This window comes from Scyliorhinus canicula, chromosome 2 (genome assembly GCF_902713615.1).
Source record: "Scyliorhinus canicula chromosome 2, sScyCan1.1, whole genome shotgun sequence".
Taxonomy (NCBI): domain Eukaryota; kingdom Metazoa; phylum Chordata; class Chondrichthyes; order Carcharhiniformes; family Scyliorhinidae; genus Scyliorhinus; species Scyliorhinus canicula.
The window spans coordinates 283,082,857-283,108,270 of NC_052147.1; the positions used below are offsets into that span (position 1 = coordinate 283,082,857).

General features: G+C 51.8%; 1 protein-coding gene across 1 annotated transcript in view; it reads right to left on the reverse strand.

Annotated features, from left to right (window-relative positions):
- plcd4b (phospholipase C, delta 4b) overlaps positions 1-25,414 on the reverse strand; it is a 105,009-nt gene that overhangs the window by 28,744 nt on the left and 50,851 nt on the right. The window contains exon 8 of the mRNA XM_038790315.1: positions 7,373-7,525. Coding sequence (XP_038646243.1) covers positions 7,373-7,525 — 153 coding nt within the window. The remainder of the gene's footprint in view (positions 1-7,372; positions 7,526-25,414) is intronic.

Consider the following 25,414-nt stretch of genomic DNA (forward strand, 5'->3'; position numbering starts at 1 on the left):
CCTCTCTCTTCCCCCTCCCCTCTCCCCCCCTCTCTCTCTCTCTCCCCCTCTCTCTCTCTCCCCCCTCTCTCTCCCCCCCCTCTCTCTCTCTCTCTCTCTCTCCCCCCTCTCTCTCCTCTCCCCCTCTCTCTCTCTCTCACTCTCTCTCTCCCCCCCCCTCTCTCTCTCCTCTCTCCCCCCCCCTCCTCTCTCCTCCTCTCTCTCCCTCTCTCCTCTCCCCCCCCCCCCTCTCTCTCTCTCTCTCTCCCCCTCTCTCTCTCCCCCTCTGTCTCTCACTCTCTCTCGCTCAAGATGCTGTCCATCTCTTTTGATTGCCTGTCCAAATATCCTGTGTGGGTCTGTGTGGAATCCTGTTTGGCGATGGTTCCTGTGAAGCGCCTTGGGTCACTTTTGCTACAACAAGGGGGCTATATAAATGCAGTTGGCTATTGGTATTGAGGTTCCCAGATTTGGCCCTGGCTCCGTGCTGAGCAATTTGTCGGGAGAGGGGCTACATTTGACCCCAACTGCTCTCTGAGCGGAGGCCAAAGAATCGTCCAGGGGCGGCACGGTAGCACAATGGTTAGCACTGCTGCCTCACAGCTCCAGGGTGCCAGGTTCGATTCCCAGCGTGGGTCACTGTCTGTGCGGAGTCTGCACGTTCTCCCCGTGTCTGCGTGGGTTTCCTCCGGGTGCTCCGGTTTCCTCCCACAGTCCAAAGATGTGCAGGTTAGGTGGATTGGCCGTGCTAAATTGCCCCGTAGTGTCCAGGGATGTGCAGGTTAGGTGGGGTTACAGGGATAGGGTGGGGGAGTGGGCCTAGGCAGAGTATTCTTTCAGAGGGTCGGTGCACACTCGATGGGCCGAATGGCCTCCTTCTGCATAGAATCCTTCTGGGGATTCTCTGCTTCCGGCCAGGACTCAATAACAACAATTTGGGTGCAATTGATGTCGGAAAACATCCCAAGATAAATTCTCACCGGGTCCTGGGGAAAATACCCATCCTTCAAACAACATCATGAAACAAAACCTCATTGTTTGTGGGATCTTGCTGTGCTGTGTTTCCTATATTTACAACAGTGGTCTAGGATGTCCTGAGGTTCCGAAAGGCAATCCGTAAATGCAAGTCCTTTTTCCTCCCTCTCTCTCTCTCGCCACCTCTCCTCTCCCTCTTCTCCCCTCTCATCATCCTTGTTGTGTTCTTTGTGTTGCTCACTTCAGGATGGTTGGCGTGGTCTTCACAAAGACCACAAAATAGCCTGAACTAGGCGACATGTGGCACAGTGGTTAGCACAGCTGCCTCACGGCGCTGAGGTCCCAGGTTCGATCCCGGCCCTGGGTCACTGTCCGTGTGGAGGTTGCCCATTCTCCCTGTGTCTGTGTGGGTTTCACCCCCACAACCCAAAGATGTGCAGGGTCGGTGGATTGGCCAGGCTAAATTGCCCCTTAATTGGAAAACAAATTGGGTACACTGAATTTATATTAAAAGAAATAGCCTGAACTTAAACAAAGCTATAATTTTATTTAACATTACAAATTTGGATTTGACGTGTACTCCGAAGTTGATTATTAACATTTAAACTACGCCAGGGCTGGTTTAGTACAGTGGGCTAAATAGCTGGTTTGCAATGCAGAACAATGCCAGCAAAGCAGGTTCAATTCCCGTGCCAGCCTCCCCGAACAGGGACCGGAATATGGAGACTAGGGACTTTTCACAGTGACTTCATTGAAGCCTACTCATGACAATAAGTGATTATTATTATTACACTCATCTACAGCTCTCACTACTGATATAAACTATGATCTCCTCTCACTTACACTACCTGTACTTTTGACTCTCACCAGCTAACTCCTGCACACACTCTCCCACAAGGCTTAGCATCACTGCCTTATATACTTGTAACTGTAGCTCCTTCTAGTGGCTACTCCAGACACTTCATTAACCCTTGCAGTTCTGACAGCTATGATAATACCACACCCCGCATCTCTCTTCACGGTGACCAGTCTCCCTCGAGTTACTTTCTGAACATTTTAAGCATTTCCCCAGCTCCCGGCGCCTCCCATTTCTCTGTCTCTGCGATTGTTTTCACCAGGAGCAGCACAACGCCGCTGTCCCCGTGTTCACGGGGTGACCCAATCTCACTGCTCTCACATCATCAGTTATTAATTGCACTCTCCGGCTGAGGACTGAGCTAATGTGGATGAAATGTGCTCGCTGGTGCCAATCTCCAGCCTGAGGTTAATACGTTCAATTATTCAGCAAATGCATCTAAAATGGCCATGAGAGGGTTGTTGTAGCTGTTCCCACCGCGGAAAAGTAATCTGTTGTGATTTTTATCTTTTCAGGATGATAATATAACCCAGCTGTCTCACTTCAGAGGTTTTTTGAATGGGGGGGAGTGAAGGGGTGCCCTGAATGGGGGGGGGGGGGGGGGGGGGGGGGAACCTTACCATTCGAACCAGGGTGATATCAAGAAATAGTTCCCCAAACAAAGGGGGAGAGATGTGGAGCGCTCGTCAGGGGCTGGTGAGGGTTGGGGGGTGGGGCGTGGGGGGCGTGTCAACAGAACATGGCAACATAGGAACAGGAGGAGGGGCCACACAGCCCATCGAACCTGTCCTCCCACAAATCCCGAAAGACGTGCTGTTAGGTGAATTGGATATTCTGAATTCTCCCTCTGTGTACCCGAACAGGTGCCGGAACGTGGCAACTAGGGGCTATTCACAGTAACTTCTTCGCAGTGTTAATGTCAGCCTACTTGTGAAACTAATACTAAAGATTATGATTCAATACAATCAAGGTTGAGTAGCCACCTCACTGCCTTTTCCCCACACTAAGCCCATATCCCCTTATGGCATTTAGAAACCTGTCAATCTCTATTTTAAACATATTCAGTGACTCAGCTTCCACAGGCCATTGTCAGCAGTTTTGCGCCCCGTATCTAAGGAAGGATGTGCTGGGGCTTTGGAAAGGGTCCAGAGGAGGTTCACAAGAATGATCCCTGGATTGAAGAGCTTGTCGTATGAGGAACGGTTGAGGATTCTGGGTCTGTAGTCAGAAGGATGAGGGGGGATCTTATTGAAACTTACAGGATACTGCGAGGCCTGGATAGAGTGGACGTGGAGAGGATGTTTCCACTTGTAGGAAAAACTAGAAGCAGAGGGCACAATCTCAGACTAAAGGGACGATCCTTTAAAACAGAGACGAGGAGGAATTTCTTCAGCCAGAGGGTGGTGAATCTGTGGAACTCTTTGCCGCAGAAGGCTGTGGAGGCCAAATCACTGAGTGTCTTTAAGACAGAGATAGATAGATTCTTGATTAATAAGGGGTCAGGGGTTATGGGGAGAGGGAAGGAGAATGGAGATGAGAAACATATCAGCCATGGTTGAATGGCGAAGCAGACTCGATGGGCTGAGTGGCCTAATTCTGCTCCTGTGTCTGATAGTCGGATGGTCTCCGGTGTAGAGAATTCCAAAGATCCACACCCTCGGTGTGAAGAGATTTCTCCTCATCTCGGTCCAAAGTGGCTTCACTCTTATTTTGAAATTGTTCTAGACTCCCCAACCAAGGGCAACATCTGACCCGCATCTACCTACCCCAGCAATGGCTGCTTGAGTCACCCTTCTTACTCTCAGTGGGCAGAAAAATTAAAATCGGACTTGTTCGCTCTACATATCCGCATGAATAAGATTAAATACGTTTAATACACGCTGAATACGGGTGGCACGGTGGCGCAGTGGTTAGCACTGCTGCCTCGTAGCGCCGAGGAACCGGGTTCGATCCCGGCCCCGGGTCACTGTCCGTGTGGAGTTTGCACATTCTCCCCGTGTCTGCGTGGGTCTCACCCCCACAACCCAAAGATGCGCAGGTTAGGTGGATTGGCCAGAGATGCAAAGGCAGAGTTGGGAATACCAGGAAGGGTGGACAGCACAAGACTGGGCGGAGTTGTTGTGAGTTGTGAGGAGGCTTCAAGGTGATTTAGACAAGTTGAGTGAGTGGGCAAACAGATAGCAGATACAGTTCCCGTACCAGCCTCCCCGAACAGGCGCCGGAATGTGGCGACTAGGGGCTTTTCACAGTAACTTCATTTGAAGCCTACTCGTGACAATAAGCGATTTTCATTTCATTTTCATTTTCAGCAACACTCCTGCTACAGCCAGGCTGAATGGTGGGGTCCCAAAGCCTCCTGTCGCTGGAGATGGCGCCGACAATGCGTGGCAACCAGGCCATTCTTCGCATCACAGTCCGAAATGGTCTTCCCCGAATCCCGAGACTGCGTCTCCTGGTTCTCGGTTCCCCAATCAGAGAAAACATCCTCCCTGCATCTAGTCTGTCCAGCCTGTTAGAATGTTATACCTTTCAACCTCCTAACCACCAGTAAATACAGACCCAGTCAAACTAATCTCTCCTCATAGGACAGTCCTGCCAAACCTGGTATCAGCCGAGTTAACCTCTGCTGCACTCCCGCTATGGCAGGTTTCTGCATTCTTAGGTAGGGAGACCAAAACGGTACAAAATACTCCAGGTGTGGCCTCACCAAGGCCCTGTATCATTGCAGTAAGATGTCTGAACTCAAACCCTCTTGCAATGGAAGGCTGGCATACCTTTTGCCTCCCTAATTGCTTGCTGCACCTGACGCTCCACTTCCGTTGATTGGTGTACAAAGTGTACACCCACACTCCCCAATATATCACCATTTAAATAATGCTTTTGCATTCTCCTTTTCACACCAAAGTGTATAACTTCATAGTCAGCCACATTGAACTGTATCTGCCATCTGTTTGCCCACTCACTCAACTTGGCTAAATCACCTTGAAGCCTCCTCACAACACACAACAACTCCGCCCAGTCTTGTGCCATCAACAAATTTGGAAATTTTGCACTTGGATCCCTCATCCAGGACATTTATATATATCATGAACAGCTGGGGCCCAAGCACAGATCCCTGTGGTACCCCTTTATTCCTAATCTCCGTTTCCTGCCTGTCAACCAATTCTCGATCCATGCCAATACATTACCCCCTATCCCGTGGGCTTGAATTGTGGCCACTAAACTAATCAAAGGCTGTCTGAAAGTCCAAGTGTGCCACCTCCACTGCTTCTCCCTGATCTATTCTACTAGTTCCAGCCTCAGAAAATTCCAGTAGATTTGTTCATCTCGATTTGCCTTTCATAAACCCACGCTGTCTGCGTCCAGTCCCATTAATACTTCCCAAATGTTTTGTAGAGCAATTGACACAGTTGGTGATCTCGACAGAGAATGTGACAACATTGAAAAACAAAAGGCAAAGCAGTCAACAATAATATTGCTCATCTCACCAACGTCATCCGCATCAGAGCCGCCAACAGCCATGTCACCCATTCCATCCGTCTCCACTATTGTACCAGATCAGTGATGTCCCGATTGATACCTAGCCAGTCTACTGCTTGTCTCGCCCTCCTCGTGTACTTTTCAATGCCGAGGTGACCTTCATGGCTTTGGTTGAGAATCATTGGTCGGAGAGACAGTGGTATGACAATCCGGTCAAGTCGAAGCAACAATCCATCCACGATTGTCAAATCCTCTTGAACATTTCTGAATTGAGGACACTGCCCTTTGTACACTACAGCCATTTGTAAACTGTACTTCAGGTACTTATTGTATTATGTCATCGTAAGGTTTAAAATTGTCCCTGTTTTCTTGAGTTGCCAAACAATTCCTTCAGTAAAATTGTCAAATTTAAAAGAAATGGTTTTCATAGACTCCATTAATGTAAAAAAATTGAAATTTGGGGGATGGCTGAAATATTTCTAATTCAATCCCTTATAAACTGTGATCTGCAAATGATGTGTTGGGTAAGCTGGGTCTGCGAGGACTGCATTTACTGCAGCAGTGAGAGAGACAGGCTTCCAACACTTGAAGAAATGCAACTCGATTTTATTGAACTCTTAACTATTAAACATACTTTAACTGTGGGTTGACACTATGCTGAGTTGACTGGAGACCTGAGGCTAACCTGACCAGACTAGTGCCCCGTATCTAAGGAAGGCTGTGCTGGGCCTTGGAAAGGGTGCAGAGGGAGGTTCACAAGAATGATCCCTGGAATGAAGAACTTGTCGTATGAGGAATGTTTGAGGACTCTGGGTCTGAACACGTTGGAGTTTAGAAGGATGAGGGGGGATCTTATTGAAACTTACAGGATACTGCGAGGCCTGGATAGAGTGGACGTGGAGAGGATGTTTCCACTTGTAGGAGAAACTAGAGCCAGAGGCCACCATCTCAGACTAAAGGGACGATCCTTTAAAACAGAGATGAGGAGGAATTTCTTCAGCCAGAGGGTGGTGAATCTGTGGAACTCTTTGCCGCAGAAGGCTGTGGAGGTCAAATCACTGAGTGTCTTTAAGACAGAGATGGATAGGTTCTTGATTAATAAGGGGATCAGGGGTTATGGGGAGAAGGCAGGATAATGGGGATGAGAAAAATATCAGCCATGATTGAATGGCGGAGCAGACTCGATGGGCCGAGTGGCCAAATTCTGCTCCTAATTCTTATGGTCTTACAGTTCTGTGGGGTGTGCAAACTCCATATTGATGAATCGTTATTCAATAAATCAGTTTTCCTTTAATTAGAGATTGGTGGTTTCTTTATAATCACACCATCAGACCATTCTGGATTATGAAGCAAAGAGTAAATGATATATTACCAAAGAAAGTAATATAACAGTAATTCCATCCGAGAGGACACAGAGGAGATTTACCAGGATGTTGACAGGGTTATAGCTCTGAGGGAAGGTTGGGTCGGCTGGGGTTCTCCTCCCTGGAATAGAGAAAGCTGAGGGGAGATTTGATTGAGATGATAAAATAGTGAGGGGGCCGGATAGAGTGGGTGGGAAGGGCCTGTTTACTTTAGCCGAGAGCTCAGTGACTCCAGGGCAGCGATTTAAAGTGATTGGTGGAAAGATTAGAGGGGCGATGAGGGAAGGGTTTCCCCCCCAGAGGGATGTGGGGGTCTGGGACTCACCGTCTGAAGGGGTGATAGAGGCAGAAACCCTCATCGTGTTTAAAAGGTGCCTGGATATTCAGCTGGAATGCAGACGTATGGGCCCAACGCTGGGAAGTGGGGCTAGACTGAGTGACTCATTTCCCAGACAGGATGGGCAGAGTGGCCTCATTCAGTGCCGCAAACCTTCTCTGATTCTATTTACAGTGATGACCCTGCATTTCATTGGCTGTACAGTGTGTTGAAACATTGGTGGCCATGAGAATTGCGATTCCGTTTAAATACACGCCGTGTTTTCTTGCTGTTTGTCAATGTCCTCATTCAGCAACAGAAATGGTTTTCATTTTGTTATTAACCCACAGTCATTGCAGAAACCTCGGGGGCACCCTGTCCTGTCAGTTCCTGTACTCTTACCTCTGGAGATGGGAATTGAGTGGGGATCCTCCCGTCAATGGTGCATTTGACCAGCTTGTCTCCCAGGATGTTGTGTAGGTGTTGGGCCATCACTGTCTGCTGCTCGATGCTGCAGTGATTCTCAATGGACAAGATCACCGGGAACTCCGACACCTGCAACCATCAAAAACTATGAACAGTACTGCCCGACTGTGATACAGGATACAGCCTCTGCCCAGGTCCGCTCACCCCAGGTCCTCGTAGACCCACAGCTCACTCCAGGTCCGCGTAGACCCGCAGCTCACTCCAGGTCCAGGTAGACCCGCAGCTCCACACCCAGGTCCGGGTAGACCCACAGCTCACCCCAGGTCCACGTAGACCCACAGCTCACTCCAGGTCCACATAGACCCACAGCTCACTCCAGGTCCGCGTAGACCCACAGCTCACTCCAGGTCCACATAGACCCACAGCTCACCCCAGGTCCGCGTAGACCCACAGCTCACCCCAGCTCCGCGTAGACCCACAGCTCACTCCAGGTCCAGGTAGACCCGCAGCTCCACACCCAGGTCCGGGTAGACCCACAGCTCACCCCAGGTCCACGTAGACCCACAGCTCACTCCAGGTCCGCGTAGACCCGCAGCTCACTCCAGGTCCACATAGACCCACAGCTCACTCCAGGTCCACATAGACCCACAGCTCACTCCAGGTCCGCGTAGACCCACAGCTCACTCCAGGTCCAGGTAGACCCGCAGCTCCACACCCAGGTCCGGGTAGACCCACAGCTCACCCCAGCTCCGCGTAGACCCACAGCTCACTCCAGGTCCACATAGACCCGCAGCTCACTCCAGGTCCGCGTAGACCCGCAGCTCACTCCAGGTCCGGGTAGACCCACAGCTCACTCCAGGTCCGTGTAGGCCCCCCACAGCTCACTCCAGGTCCGGGTAGACCCACAGCTCACTCCAGGTCCACGTAGACCCACAGCACACTCCAGGTCCGCGTAGACCCACAGCTCACTCCAGGTCCACGTAGACCCACAGCTCCACACCCAGGTCCGGGTAGACCCACAGCTCACTCCAGGTCTGGGTAGACCCACAGCTCACTCCAGGTCCACGTAGACCCACAGCTCACTCCAGGTCCACGTAGACCCACAGCTCACTCCAGGTCCGTGTAGGCCCCCCACAGCTCACTCCAGGTCCGGGTAGACCCACAGCTCACTCCAGGTCCACGTAGACCCACAGCTCACTCCAGGTCCACGTAGACCCACAGCTCACTCCAGGTCCACGTAGACCCACAGCTCCACACCCAGGTCCGGGTAGACCCACAGCTCACTCCAGGTCCACGTAGACCCACAGCTCACTCCAGGTCCGCGTAGACCCGCAGCTCCACACCCAGGTCCGGGTAGACCCACAGCTCACTCCAGGTCCACATAGACCCACAGCTCACTCCAGGTCCGCGTAGACCCGCAGCTCACTCCAGGTCTGGGTAGACCCACAGCTCACTCCAGGTCTGGGTAGACCCACAGCTCACTCCAGGTCCGGGTAGATCCGCAGCTCACTCCAGGTCTGGGTAGACCCACAGCTCACTCCAGGTCCACGTAGACCCACAGCTCACTCCAGGTCCACGTAGACCCACAGCTCATTCCGGGTCCGGGTAGACCTACAGCTCACTCCAGGTCCACGTAGACCCACAGCTCACTCCAGGTCCGGGTAGACCCACAGCTCACTCCAGGACCGGGTAGACCCGCAGCTCACTCCAGGTCCGGGTAGATCCGCAGCTCACCCCAGGTCCGCGTAGACCCGCAGCTCACTCCAGGTCCACGTAGGCCCCCCGCAGCTCACTCCAGGTCCACATAGACCCACAGCTCACTCCAGGTCTGGGTAGACCCGCAGCTCACTCCAGGTCCGCGTAGACCCACAGCTCACTCCAGGTCCGTGTAGACCCACAGCTCACTCCAGGTCTGGGTAGACCCACAGCTCACTCCAGGTACATGTAGAACCACAGCTCACTCCAGGTCTGGGTAGACCCACAGCTCACTCCAGGTCTGGGTAGACCCACAGCTCACTCCAGGTCCACGTAGACCTACAGCTCACTCCAGGTACACGTAGACCCACAGCTCACTCCAGGTACATGTAGACCCACAGCTCACTCCAGGTCTGGGTAGACCCACAGCTCACTCCAGGTACACGTAGACCCACAGCTCACTCCAGGTCCATGTAGACCTACAGCTCACTCCAGGTCCGCGTACACCCGCTGCTCACTCCAGGTACACGTAGACCCACAGCTCACTCCAGGTACACGTAGACCCACAGCTCACTCCAGGTCTGGGTAGACCCACAGCTCACTCCAGGTCCACGTACACCCACTGCTCACTCCAGGTCCGGGTAGATCCACAGCGCACTCCAGGTCTGGGTAGACCCGCAGCTCACTCCAGGTCTGGGTAGACCCGCAGCTCATTCCCTCCCCAGGGCACCTCCTCGCCCATTTCAAGATCTTTTCTTTGTCCAAGAATCAATGCCTCCGCCCTCAGCAGTTCCCTCACCTGCAGCCCCCTCCTCAGTGCGCTGTGCGCCCGACCCATCTCGAGGGGACAGTCAAAGGCCCCCTCCCCCAACAACTTCTCCAGCATTCTCACCACATACTTGGCAGCCTCCACTCCGTCAATGCCCTCAGGCATCCTGACCATCCTCAGGTTCTGTCTCCTGGAGCGGTTCTCCAGGACCTCTAACTTCTCACAGTCTCTTCTGGCCGTCCAGAACCATCCACAGCCTAGGTCTTATGGTCTTCTGTTCTTGATTAATAAGGGGTTCAGGGTGTGGTGAATGTAACTTGGTAATTCACACTGTATCTTTGTAAGCGCAGTAGCGTTATCCGACCACTAGGGGGAGTAGCTCTGGGAATGCTCAGGAGTTTGTACGGGGCTCCACCCTTGGCTCCGCCCACGACTCCTCCCCCTTGTGCTGCTGTATAAATACCCTTGCCCAGAGTCAGCCTGCAGTTCACCGAGAGTTCATCAACGGGTAACAGGCTGACTCTGTAGTAAGTAGATTAAAACCACTGTCCATATCGAAAGCACGTGTCTGGTGAATTGATGGTTCCATCAATTTAATCTACTTAAGAACAGTCAAGATCGATCATGGAATCGGCCCTCACGACTGGACGCCTGGAACTCGACCCACAGGATGCAGAGGCAAAAGAAATCTTCTCCCACTGGCTGCGGTGCTTTAAGGCCTACCTGGCAGAAGTGAGCACAGCCGAAACGACAGAGGAACAAAGTTAAGTCTACTGCATGCGAGGGTGAGCCACCGAATCTCTACGCAACTAAACTCAGCCGGTTCATATACTGCAGCGCTAGCGGTACTCAATAAGATATATGTAAGGTGTTCACGACTCGCCGCCAACGGCCTACAGAATCACTCGCCGAATTTTTAAGGGAACTCAATAATTTGTCAAATGACTGTAATTACCAAGCGGTTACCGCAGCTGAACACAGGGAATTGGCGGTACGCGATGTTTTTGTAGCGGGCCTCAGGTCTAACTATGTGCGCCAACGACTGCTGGAAAAGGGGGCCCAAGACTTAGAAACAACTGTGGAAGCTGCTACCATGATGGAGGTCTCCTTCCGCAGCCTTAACTCGTTCCCCGCAGATCCCGCGACCAAATCATGGGCCCCCGACCAGCGACTCCCCCGGAGAGCTTCATACATCCAGACCTGGTAAGACGCTGTTCGCTCCCCATTTTCCCCGTGCAGCAAACTATCGCGCTCGCCTCAGGCTCCCATTCGGTCCAGATCCAGGGGCGCACCGCCGCGACACTCACAATCCGAGGCGCTAGCTACTCAAAATTCCAACTCTACGTTTTGCCCGAACTCTGCGCGCCACTCTTATTAGGCCTAGACTTTCAATGTAACCTAAAGAGCCTCACCCTCATCTTCAGCGGGCCCCTGCCCCCACTCACGATCTGCAGCCTGCGAATCCCCCCCCTCCTCTCTTTGCCAATCTGACAAAGGACTGTAAACCCGTAGCCACTCGTAGCAGGCGGTATAGCCTGCAGGATAGGGTATTTATCAGAGCAGAGGTCCGAAGGCTACTCAGTGAGGGGGTTATAGAGGCCAGCAATAGGCCCTGGTTGTCAACTATAGTCAGACCATAAATAGATTTACGCTCCTCGACGCGTATCCCCTCCCCAGGATTGCAGACATGGTAAACCAGATCGCCCAGTACCGGCTCTTTTCCACGGTGGATCGGAGGTCTGCATACCTCCAGCTCCCAATCCGCCCGGAGGACCGCCACTACACGGCATTCGAGGCCGATGGCCGCCTCTTCCATTTCCTCCGGGTTCCCTTCGGCGTCACTAATGGGGTCTCGGTGTTCCAACGAGCAATGGACCGAATGGTAGACCAGTACGGGCTGCGGGCCACGTTTCCGTACTTGGACAATGTCACCATCTGCGGCGATGACCAGCAGGACCATGACACCAAACTCCACCGTTTTCTCCAGATGGCACAGAAACTGAATCTCACGTATAACAAGGAAAAATGCGTTTTCCGCACATCCAGACTAACCATCCTCGGCTATGTCGTGGGAAACGGAGTCCTGGGCCCAGACCCGGACCGTATGTGCCCCCTCTTAGAACTCCCCCTCCCTCATTGTCCCAAGGCCCTCAAACGGTGAACATAGAGCATAGAACATAGAACATAGAACATTACAGCGCAGTACGGGCCCTTCGGCCCTCGATGTTGCGCCGACCTGTTAAACCATCTGAAGCCTATCTGACCTACACTATTCCATTTTCATCCATATGTCTATCCAGTGACCACTTAAATGCCCTTAAAGTTGGCGAGTCTACTACTGTTGCAGGCAGGGCGTTCCACACCCCTACTACTCTCTGAGTAAAGAAACTGCCTCTGACATCTGTCCTATATCTATCACCCCTCAATTTAAAGCTATGTCTCCTCGTGTTGGTCATCACCATCCGAGGAAAAGGACTCTCACTGTCCAGCCTATCTAACCCTCTGACTATCTTATATGTCTCTATTAAGTCACCTCTCAGCCTTCTCCTCTCTAACGAAAACAACCTCAATTCCCTGAGCCTTTCCTCGTAAGACCTGCCCTCCATACCAGGCAACATCCTAGTAAATCTCCTCTGAACCCTTTCCAAAGCTTCCACATCCTTCCTATAATGTGGTGACCAGAACTGCACGCAGTACTCCAGGTGCGGCCGCACCAGAGTTATGTACAGCTGCAGCATGACCTTGTGGCTCCGAAACTCAATCCCCCGACTGATAAAGGCTAGCACACCATATGCCTTCTTAACAGTCCTATTAACCTGGGTGGCAACTTTCAGGGATTTATGTACCTGGATGCCGAGATCTATCTGTTCATCTACACTACCAAGAATCTTGCCATTAGCCCAGTACTCTGCATTCCTATTACTCCTTCCAAAGTGAACCACCTCACACTTTTCCGCATTAAACTCCATCTGCCACCTTTCAGCCCAGCTCTGCAGCTTATCTATGTCCCTCTGTATCCTATAACATCCATCAGCACTATCCACAACTCCACCGACCTTCGTGTCATCTGCAAATTTACTAACCCATCCTTCTACACCCTCTTCCAGGTCATTTATAAAAATGACAAAAAAAGTGGCCCCAAAACAGATCCTTGTGGTACACCACTAGTAACTGAACTCCAGGATGAACATTTGCCATCAACCACCACCCTCTGTCTTCTTTCAGCTAGCCAATTATTGATCCAAACCGCTAAATCACCCTGAATCCCATACTTCCATATTTTCTGCAATAGCCCACCGTGGGGAACCTTATCAAACGCCTTATTGAAATCCATATACACCACATCAACCACTTTACCCTCATCCACCTGTTTGGTCACCTTCTCAAAAAACTCAATAAGGTTTGTGAGGCATGACCTACCCTTCACAAAACCGTGTTGACTATCGCTAATCAACTTGTTCTTTTCAAGATGATTATAAACTCTATCTCTGATAACCTTTTCCAACATTTTACCCACAACCGAAGTAAGGCTCACAGGTCTATAATTACCAGGGTTGTCTCTACTCCCCTTCTTGAACAAGGGGACAACATTTGCTATCCTCCAGTCTTCCGGCTCTATTCCTGTCGACAAAGACGACATAAAGATCAAGGACAAAGGCTCTGCAATCTCCTCCCTGGCTTCCCAGAGAATCCTAGGATAAATTCCATCTGGCCCAGGGGACTTATCTATTTTTACATTTTCCAAAATTGCTAACACCTCCTCCTTGTGAACCTCAATTCCATCTAGCCTGGTCAACTGAACCTGAGTGTTCTCCTCGACAACATTGTCTTTCTCCAGTGTAAACACTGACGAAAAATATCCATTTAACGCTTCCCCTATCTCCTCTGATTCCACACACAACTTTCCACTACTATCCTTGATTGGCCCTAATCTTACTCGAGTCATTCTTTTGTTCCTGATATACCTATAGAAAGCCTTAGGGTTTTCCTTGATCCTATCCGCCAACGACTTTTTGTGTCTTCTCCTCGCTCTTCTTAACTCTCCCTTTAGGTCCTTCCTGGCTAACTTGTAACTCTCAAGTGCCCTAACTGAGCCTTCATGTCTCATCCTAACATAAGCCTTCTTCTTCCTCTTGACAATTGCTTCAACTTCCTTAGTAAACCACGGTTTCCTTGCTCGACAACTTCCTCCCTGCCTGACAGGTACATACTTATCAAGGACACGCAGTAGCTGTTCCTTGAAAAAGCTCCACATTTCGATTGTACCCATCCCCTGCAGTTTCCTTCCCCATCCTATACATCCTAAATCTTGCCGAATAGCATCATAATTGCCTTTCCCCCAGCTATAATTCTTGCCTTACGGTATATACCTATCCCTGCCCATTGCTAAAGTAAACATAACCGAATTGTGATCACTATCACCAAAGTGCTCACCTACATCTAAATCTAACACCTGGCCGGGTTCATTACCCAGTACCAAATCCAATGTGGCCTCGCCCCTTGTTGGCCTGTCTACATACTGTGTCAGAAAACCCTCCTGCACACACTACACAAAAACTGACCCATCTATAGCACTCGAACTATAGTATTTCCAGTCAATATTTGGAAAGTTAAAGTCCCCCATAACAACTACCCTGTTACTCTCGCTCCCGTCGAGAATCACCTTTGCAATCCTATCCTCTACATCTCTGGAACTATTCGGAGGTCTATAGCCAACTCCCAACAGGGTGACCTCTCCTCTCCTGTTCCTAACCTCGGCCCATACTACCACAGTAGACGAGTCCTCAAACGTCCTTTCTACCGCCGTAATACTTTCCTTGATTAACAATGCCACACGCCCCTATCTTTTACCATCTTCTCAGTTCTTACAGAAACATCTAAATCCTGGAACCTGCAACAACCATTCCTGTCCCTGCTCTACCCATGTCTCCGAAATCGCCACAACATCGAGATCCCAGGTACCAACCCATGCTGCAAGCTCACCCACCTTATTTCGGATGCTCCTGGCGTTGAAGTAGACACACTTCAAACCAGCATCCTGCTTGCCGGTGCCCTCTTTCGAACTTTTAACCCTATCCCTGACCTCACTACTCTCAACATCCTGTACACTGGGACTATAATTTAGGTTCCCATCCCCCTGCTGAATTAGTTTAAACCCCCCCGAAGAGCACTAGCAAATCTCCCCCCCAGGATATTGGTACCCCTCTGGTTCAGGTGAAGACCATCCTGTCTGTAGAGATCCCACCTACCCCAGAATGAGCCCAAATTATCCAGGAAACCAAAACCCTCCCTCCTGCACCATCCCTGTAGCCACATGTTCAACTCCTCTCTCTCCTTAGTTCTCACTTCGCTAGCACGTGGCACGGGTAACAACCCAGAGATAACAACTCTGTTTGTTCTAGCTCTCAGCTTCCACCCTAGCTCCCTGAATTTCTGTCTCAAATCCCCATCTCTCTTCCTACCTATGTCGTTGGTACCTATGTGGACCACGACTTGGGGCTGCTCCCCGTCCCCCTTAAGGATCCCAAAAACACGATCAGAGACATCACGAACCCTGGCACCTGGGAGGCAACACACCAACCGTGAGTCTCTTTCGTTCCCACAGAACCTCCTGTCTGTTCCTCTAACTATGGAGTCCCCAATGACAAGTGCTCTGTTCCTCTTCTCCCTTCCCTTCTGAGCAACAGGGACAGACTCTGTGCCAGAGACCTGTGCCCCATTGCTTGCCCCTGGTAAGTCGTCCCCCGCAACAGTATCCAAAACGGTATACTTGTTATTGAGGGGAACGACCACAGGGGATCCCTGCACTGCCTGCCGGTTCCCTCTCCCTCCCCTGATGGTAACCCATCTACCTTCTTCTTTTACCTGAGGTGTGACTACCTCACTATAACTCCTCTCAATAACCCCCTCCGCCTCCCGAATGATCCGAAGTTCATCCAGCTCCAGCTCCAGGTCCCTAACGCAGTTCTCGAGGAGCTGGAGTTGGGTGCACTTCCCGCAGATGTAGTCAGAAGGGACACCCGAGGTGACCCTTTCCTCCCACATTCTGCAGGAGGAACATTCAACTGCCCCAACCTCCATTCCCACTGAACTAACTTCCCAACTACTGAAAACTAAAAACTAAAAAAATAAAATTAAATAAATAAAAACTTGGGCTTGGGATTTTTCTCCTCCTACGCCCAGTGGGTCCCTCAATATGCGGACAAAGCCCGCCCACTCTTTAGGGCCACACGATTTCCCCTGTCAGCTGAGGCGCGCCAGGCCTTCGACTGCATCAAGGAGGACATCGCCAAAGCGGCCATGCGGGCGGTGGATGAATCCACCCCATTCCAGGTAGAGAGCGACACCTCAGAGGTAGCTCTTGCAGCCACGCTAAATCAGGCAGGGAGACCAGTTGCATTTTTCTCCCGTACCCTCTCCGCTTCAGAACTCCGACACTCCTCAGTCGAGAAAGAAGCACAAGCCATTGTGGAGGCTATCCGTCACTGGAGGCACTACTTCGCAGGTAGGAAGTTCACCCTCATCACCGACCAAAGATCGGTTGCCTTCATGTTTGACAACTCGCAAAGGGGCAAAATTAAAAACGACAAAATTCTGAGGTGGAGGATCAAACTCTCCACCTACAATTACGATATCAAATATCGACCCGGGAAGCTCAACGAGCCTCCGGATGCCCTATCCCGCGGGACATGCGCCAGAGCGCAGATTGACCGATTGAAAGTCATCCACAATGGCCTCTGCCACCCGGGGGGTCACCCGGCTCGCCCACTACATCAGGGCCCGAAACCTGCCTTTCTCCAACGAGGAGGTAAAAACGGTCACCAGGGACTGCCCGATCTGTGCGGAGTGCAAACCGCACTTCTATAGACCAGACAGGGCCCACCTGGTCAAGGCTTCTAGGCCCTTTGAACGCCTCGCGATTGATTTCAAAGGGCCACTCCCCTCAACTAACAAGAACGTTTACTTTCTAAACGTCGTAGATGAGTTCTCCCGTTTCCCATTTGCTATCCCGTGCCCCAACGTGACCTCCCACACAGTCATTAGGGCCCTGCATAGCATCTTCACCCTGTTTGATTTCCCCAGCTACGTACACAGCGACCGAGGTTCGTCCTTCATGAGCGACGAGCTGCGTCAGTACCTGCTTGACAAGGGCATTGCCTCGAGCAGGACTACCAGCTACAACCCCAGGGGGAACGGACAGGTGGAGAGGGAGAACGCGACGGTCTGGAAGACCGTCCTACTGACCCTACGGTCTCGAAAACTCCAAGTCTCCCAGTGGCAGGAAGTCCTCCCAGACGCTCTCCACGCTATTAGGTCCCTTTTGTGCACGGCGACCAATCAGACCCCTCACGAGAGGCTCTTCATTTTTTCCAGGGGCACTACCACGGGGGTCTCACTTCCGGCATGGCTGAGGACGCCGGGCCCCGTACCCCTGAGGAAACACGTCAGGACGCACAAAACCGACCCCCTTGTTGAGAAGGGGTGCCTGCTCCTCTCCAACCCCCAGTACGCATTCGTCGAGTTCCCCGACGGCCGTCAGGACACAGTATCCCTCCGGGATCTGGCACCTGCCGGATCCAGCGTCCCCTCTACCCCCACAGAAGGTCCTCTCACCCTACACCCCATGCTGCTGCCCACGAGCTCGCTCCACCAGTTCCGCTCACCCGCGCCGGCCAGCTCCCAGCGCCCCCAGTCCCCGGTCGAACCAGGAGAGTATGAAGCTCGGATACAACCCTCCCTGGAGTCCGCCATCGTACCCCAGCACACAACACCCATCCAGCCACCACAAGAGGCTGCAACCCTGGTGCTCTGCAGATCACAGCGGACAGTTCGACCACCGGACAGACTGACTTTGTAGACTACCACCCCCGCCGGACTTGATTTTTTTTTGCAGGGGGTGAATGTGGTGAATGTAACTTGGTAATTCACACTGTGTCTTTGTAAGCGCAGTAGCGTTATCCGACCACTAGGGGGAGTAGCTCTGGGAATGCTCAGGAGTTTGTACGGGGCTCCACCCTTGGCTCCGCCCACGACTCCTCCCCCTTGTGCTGCTGTATAAATACCCTTGTCCAGAGTCAGCCTGCAGTTCACCGAGAGTTCATCAACGGGTAACAGGCTGGCTCTGTAGATTAAACCACTGTTCATATCGGAAAGCACGTGTCTGGTGAATCGATGGTTCCATCACAGGGGCTATGGGGAGAAGGCAGGAGAATGGGGATTTGAGAATATCAGCCATGATTGAACATGGAGCAGACTCGATGGGCTGAGTGGCTTAATTCTGCTATGTCTTATGGTCTAACTCTGTCTCCAACAAGGCCATCCACTCCTCATGCTCCCCCACTGCCTCCTCCACCTCCTGGATCGCCAGGCTCTGAGCCTCTAATCTCTGCTCCACTCTCTCAATCGCAGCTCTGAGCGGCTCCACCACCTTAGCCAGGTCTTCCAAAGCCTCTTTCCTCTACTGCTGAGATTGTCCGTTCACAAACTCCACCATCGACCACTGGGCCTCTGCCATCTTCACCTGTGGCGGATCACAAAAAACCTTCCTGCTCCAGCTGCTTTGTCTTTCTCATGGAGCTTCTCGGCCTCTGCTCCATACGGCAGATTCAGTAGAGGAGGATGACCTTCCCTGAGCACTCACACACCGTTTGCCCTCAGAATAACTCCCATACGGATGGGAAAGGACCAACGGAATCATGAACACAGCCCAGTCCATCACACAAACCTGCCTCCCATCCATTGACTCCATCTACACCTCCCGCTGCCGGGGGAAAGCGGGCAGTGTAATCAAAGACCCCTCCCACCCGGCTTACTCACTTTTCCAACTTCTTCCATCGGGCAGGAGATACAGAAGTCTGAGAACACGCACGAACAGACTCAAAAACAGCTTCTTCCCCACTGTTACCAGACTCCTAAACGACCCTCCTCTGGACTGATCTGACCTCTACTGCATAGCACTACACTCCCTCCTGTATGCGTCACCCATTGCCTGTGTCTATGTATTTATGTTGTGTATTTATCATATGTTTTATGTTTTCATGTATGGAACGATCTGCCTGGACTGTGCGCAGGACAATACCTCGGTACACGTGGCAATAAACCCAAAACCAAATTCAAGAATCCACCTTGAGCGAACGTGCGACCACTCACTCCATGGTCACCACCAGAAGTCCACAAATTTCGATCTTGCTTATGTAGGTTTATTAATAAACCCACGTCCAAAGGCTCATTTGTAATCGTCTAGTCTCGAACTGTCTTCTTCTAAAGTGCAAACCACCTTGCTGGCAAGTTCTACTGACGTTCGGACCTTGAGGCATTTAACTAGCCTGGGATTTTACTCTCAGTCAGGGCTGTTAGATCATTTCCCCTTTTACTGAACCTATTCATTCACCCTTACACCTTCCCCAAGAAATTGTCGTCATCAATTTAGAGCAACCAATCTCTTTTTCCAATTAAGGGACAATTTAGCGTGGCCAATCCTCCTACCCGGCACATCTTTGGGTTGTGGGGGTGAGACCCACGCAGACACGGGGAGAATGTGCAAACTCCACACGGACAGTGACCCGGGGCCGGGATCGAACCTGGGACCTCGGCACCGTGAGGCAGCAGTGCTAACCACTGTGCCACCACCATTGTTGTCATAAACCATATTCATTATTTCCCTCTTACAATCATCAATTGCCAATAAAAACTCATCTGGTTCACTAATCTCCTTTCGGGAAACAGAATTCTGCCGTCCTTACTTTCGTCGAGGACCAAATGGCCTCCTTCTGCTCCTAATTTCTATCCTTACCCGGTCTGGCCTACATGTGACTCCAGACCCACAGCGACGTGGTTGGCTCTTAACTGCCCCCCTAAAATGGCCGAGCAAGACACTCAGTCCAAGGGGCAATTAGGGCTGGGCAACAAATGCCGGTGACACCCACGCCCCATCAAAGAATAAAGTTCCACACGGAGTGCTGGGAGGTCATGAAGAACATTCTGGAAGCTGCACTTCCCACTGTTCCTCTGTCACTGGACCGGAAGGTTCAGGACCAATTGGCCACTCACTGTGTGGCACAGGTCAGTATGTGACCTCCTCGCACACGTGTCAGTGCCCCCCCCCCCCCCCCCCCCCCCCGCATGCACCTACCATGAAGGCATACTTGTTGACCGCAGAGATGACATCTTTGAAGAGGATCTTGGAGGTCAGCGTGTGTCCGTGGTACACAATCGGTTCCAGGTGTGGTCCATCCCAGCAGTCAACCTCCACACAGCGGCATCCCTTTTTAAACGCTCTGAGGAGAAAAATGGAGAATGGGAATCAGAGCTTTTCCCTAATTCTACAACCTGGAGACCAGGGAAGGAGCTGAGGTCTGAGAGCTCGGTCTATACCATGTGAGATACCAGGCAGCCAACCTGAAACTTGGCCAGTGAGATAGATTACAAGGGACTGTCTTTTGAGGAGAAGAGACATTATAATAATCTTTATTGTCACAAGTCGGCTTACATTAACACTGAAATGGCTCGGAGCGGGTACAAGACATTCTGGAGAGGGAGGGTGAACAGCCAGTGGTCGAGGTACACATCGGTACAAACGGATAGGTAAAACAGGAGTGCGGTCCTAAAAGCAGAATACAGGGAGCCCAGAAGGAAGTTAAGAAATTGGACCTCAGGATTACTACCGGTGCCACGTGCTAGTCAGAGCAGAAATGACAGGATCTATCGGATGAATACGTGGCTGAAGGGATGGTGTCAGGGGGAGGGTTTCAGATTCCTGGGGCATTGGGACCGGTTCTGGGGGGAGGTGGGACCAGCACAAACTGGATGGGGGCTATTTGCCAGAGCGGTTGAGGAGTGTTTAAACTAATGTGGCAGGGGGATGGGAACAAGGAGTCAGAGAAAGAGGGAGCAAGGATACGCTGCAGAAGGGGGTCAGCCGCTGTCTCGCGGCGAATTTGTACCAGGCGGGTATCCGATGCTGGCGAGTGGGAGGCTGCAAATTGAACTTGATCATCGATTTGGCAGACGAACCCTTTCGTGATCGCTTGGAGCGGTGACCGACCTGGAGAGGGCGTTGGCAACGACAAGGTCTTTGCCAGGGGTATAAACGAGTTGGAAGTCATACCTCCGGAGCTTGAGTAGGTTGCGTGGAGGCGAGGCGTCATATCATTCAAGCCCTTTTGTATTATGTTGACAAATGGACGATGATCGGTTTCAACAGTGAACTGCGGAAGTCCATATACGTAGTCGTGGAACTTCACGACACTGGTCAGATGGCCGAGACACTCTTTCTCAATCTGCGTGTAGCGCTGTTCCGTGGGGGTCATTGCCCGTGACGCATACGCAACTGGCATCAGTAGAGATTTTAGTCTCTTTGGTCGGGTCGAAAAAGGCCAGCCCTGGGGCCGTGGAAAGCTTGGCCTTCAGTTCCCTCCACTCGAGCTCGTGGGCGGGGAGCCACTGGAAGTCCGTAGTTTTGCGAACCAGGTTTCTGAGGGCTGTGCGAGGCGAGATTCGGAATGAACTTCGCAAGGAAATTCACCATACCCAGGAACCGGAGGACCGCTTTCTTGTCCTCGGGCGTTTTCATGGACGTGCTTGCTGCAATCTTGTCCTCATCCGGACACACCCCTAAGTGGGAGATGTGATCACCCAGGGACTTAATGTCCGACTGGCCGAAGGAGCATTTGGCCCTATTGAGGCGGAGGCCATGTTCGTGAAGACGCGCTTGAGGCGGCTGATGTGTTCCTGCGGGGTGGTGGACCAGATTATAATGTCGTCGACATAGATCCGGACGCCGTCGATTCCCTCCATCATCTGTTTTATTATTCGATGGAAAACTTCGGACGCAGAGATGATGCCAAATGGCATTTGGTTATAGCAGTATCTGCCAAAGGGCGTATTGAATGTACTCAGCTTTCTGCTCGATTCATCCATCTGGATTTGCCAGAAGCCTTTTGAGGCGTCGAGCTTTGTGAAGAGTTTGGCGTGGGCCAGTTCGCACGTGAGTTCCTTACGTCTGGGAATCGGGTAGTGCGCCCGCATGATGTTCCGATTAAGATCTTTAGGATCTAGGCAGATCCTTAGCTGGCCGGACGGTTTCATAACGTAGTCCATGGAGCTCACCCAGTCGGTCGGTTCCCTGACTCTGGATACAACCCCTTGGTCCTGGAGGTCCTGGAGCTTTGCTTGAGGCGGTCCTTAAGGGGCGCTGGGACCCTGCGAGGTGCGTGTACCACAGGCGTGGCGTTGGGCTTGAGTAGAATCTTGTATGTATACGGGAGCGTGCCCGTGCCTTCGAAGACATTGTGGTGTTGCTGGATGATGGAGTCGAGTTGCGCCCTGAAGACTGTGTCAGAGGATGCAGACACGTCGCTGGGAGAGAGAGAGAGTGTACTCTCTGCACTAAGTGGAGCAGCCTGCGCACCAAGCAAGGAGGCTTTTGAGGCAGCAACAATCTCCAACGGGAGAATGACTGTGTGAGCACGATGTGTCACCTTAAGGTGGCAGGAGCCGCTGGCAGCGATGGCATTGCCATTGTAGTCAAACAGTTGACACGCAGATGGCAGGATGGACACGGAGGCTGCGAAGGTCACTTGGCGCAATGAGATTGGCGGAGGCACCAGTGTCCAGGCGGAACCTCACAGGGGAACGGTTGACCGTAAGGGTGGCAGACCGCTCATCATCCAGGTCGATGCTGTGAATGTGGACGGGTTTGGTGCCATGCTTAGGAGACATCCTGTTCGTGGTTATGATGCCAACTTGGAATGGGGCCTGTGGGTCATCGCTGGCAAAGTCGGAAGAGAGGTCTGGAACAGGTCCGTTGATAGTGGGCTGAATGGCCCTGACATCTCTGCGGGGCTGGGTGGACCTCCTGAAAGCAGCAGACAGGGAGGACCTGCACAGAGCAGCATAGTGGCCCAGTTTGCCACACTGCAGGCAGCGCCGGGTCGTCATGGGACATTGCCACTTTAAGTAGGCGGAGCCACAGTTCCCGCACGCCGTTGCGTCGGCACGTTCGTTGTGCCACCGCTTGCGCGGGGAGATCCAGCGAGATGCGCAGAACGGTCCTCGACGTCACCACGTTCGTTGCGTGCCAGCGCGGGAGTACGCGAAAAGCGCGCAAAATGGCCACCATCGTCCAGACCCAGGCCCTGGTGAGACTTTATAATTTGGACCCGTTCTGCCTCGTGGGGAACTTGCCGCCCGTTTCAGCGGCCTGGATGCAGGAGTATCGCGTGGAGGCATGTTCATGGAGCACGCAGGTCTCAATGGCCGTGGACAGAGTGAGCTGTTTCACTTTTAGTAGCTGCTGGCGCAGGGGCTCAGATTGAACACCAAAAACTATCTGGTCATGGAGCATGGAGTCAGTGGTGGACCCGTAGTTGCAGGACTGCGCAAGGACGCGGAGGTGGGTGATAAAGGACTGGAAAGGCTCGTCCTTACCCTGAATTTGCTGCTGAAACACGTATCGCTCGAAGCTCTGGTTTACCTCGACCGCGCAGTGGCTGTCGAACTTTAAGAGAATTGTTTTGAACTTCCTTTTATCCTCCCCATCAGCGAAGGTGAGCGAGTTGAAGATGTGGAGGGTATGGTCCCCGGCTGTGAAGAGGAAGAGAGCAATCTTCCGTGCGTCCGAGGCAGCTTCCAGGTCCGTGGCCTCGAGGTACAGCTGGAAACGCTGTATGAAAAGTTTCCAGTTGGAGCCCAGATTCCGGCAATGCGGAGAGGCGGCGGCGGGCAAACGGAGTCCATTCTGTAGGATGGCGCGAGGCTGGTGGAAGGCAGATCACTGAAGGGTAGGTCTCAGAAGTGCGAGCATCCCTACTGGTACCATGAAGTGTTGGCTAGTGTAGACTTGGGAGGTTAACATATATCACCAACACTGAGGAAGATTCAACTCTATTTTATTAACTAACTGTGAACTAATCGACATACGAGAACTGTGGGTTTAAACGATGTTAGTTTAACTGGAGACCTAAGCCTTGTCCGAACCAGTTGATTCTCTCAGCACGTGGTGTGAGTCTGTGCTGGGCTGGATGAGTTCCTGTTACACTGAGAGGCAGCACCCAGAATGAGCGGGAACCGTGGTGCCCTCTGCCTTTATAGTGTGTGTATTCTAACTGGTGATTGGCTGCGGTGTTTGTACATGTTGATTGGTCCCTGTGTGTGTCCATCAGTGTGTGTCTGCACCATGATATACTGGTGTATATTATGACAGGGATGATGTCGCATTTATCAAGAAGATGCTGGAGAAGATCCCAGACCTTGACTCGCACCGGCTGATCATTGGGGGTGACTTTTATACGGTTCTTGACCCAGGTTGGACCGGTCGAGTGCTAGGTCGGGGAAGCTATCAGCAATGGCGAAGGAACTGCGGGGGTTCATGGAGCGCATGGGAGGGGTGAATCCATTGAGATTGGAGAGACCAAGGAGCGGGGAATATTCGTTCCACTCCCATGTACATAAGGCGTACTCCAGGATAGATTTCTTCGTGCTGGATAAAACACAGTTAGCAGGGGTTGAGGACACTGAGTACTCAGCAACTGTGGTCTCAGATTATGCCTCACACTGGATAGACCTACGGGCAGACACGGGAATGCCCCAGTGCCCACAGTGGATACCAGATACAGGGCTGTTAGCAGATGAGGATTGGATTGGATTTGTTTATTGTCACGTGTACCGAGGTACAGTGAAAAGTATTTTCTGCGAGCAGCTCAACAGATCATTCAGTACATGGAAGAAAAGGGAATTAAACAAAATGCAAGAAAGTACATAATAGGGCAACACAAGATATACAATGTAACTCCATAAGCATTGGCATCGGATGAAGCAGACAGGGTGTAGTGTTAATGAGGTCAGTCAATAAGAGGGTCATTTAGAAGTCTGGTGACAGTGGGGAAGAAGCTGTCTCGTGCGTGTTCTCAGACTTCTGAATCTCCTGCCCGATGGAAGAAGTTGGAAAAGTGAGTAAGCCGGGTGGGAGGGATCTTTGATTATGCTGCCCGCTTTCCCCAGGCAGCAGGAGGTGTAGATGGAATCAATGGATGGGAGGCGGGTTTGTGTGATGGACTGGGCGGTGTTCACGACTCTCTGAAGTTCCTTGCGGTCCTGGGCCGAGCAGTTGCCATACCAGGCTGTGATGCAGCCCAATAGGATGCTTTCTATGGTGCATCTGTAAAAGTTGGTAAGGGTTAATGTGGACATGCCGAATTTCCTTAGTTTCCTGAGGAAGTATAGGCGCTGTTGTGCTTTCTTGGTGATAGCGTTGACGTGAGTGGACCAGGATAGATTTTTGGTGATGTGCACCCCTAGGAATTTGAAACTGCTAACCATCTCCACCTCGGCCCCGTTGATGCTGACAGGGGTGTGTACAGTACTTTGCTTCCTGAAGTCAATGACCAGCTCTTTAGTTTTGCTGGCATTGAGGGAGAGATTGTTGTCGTTACACCACTCCACTAGGTCCTCTATCTCCCTCCTGTATTCGGACTCGTCGTTATTCGAGATCCGGCCCACTATGGCCGTATCGTCAGCAAACTTGTAGATGGAGTTGGAACCAAGTTTTGCCACGC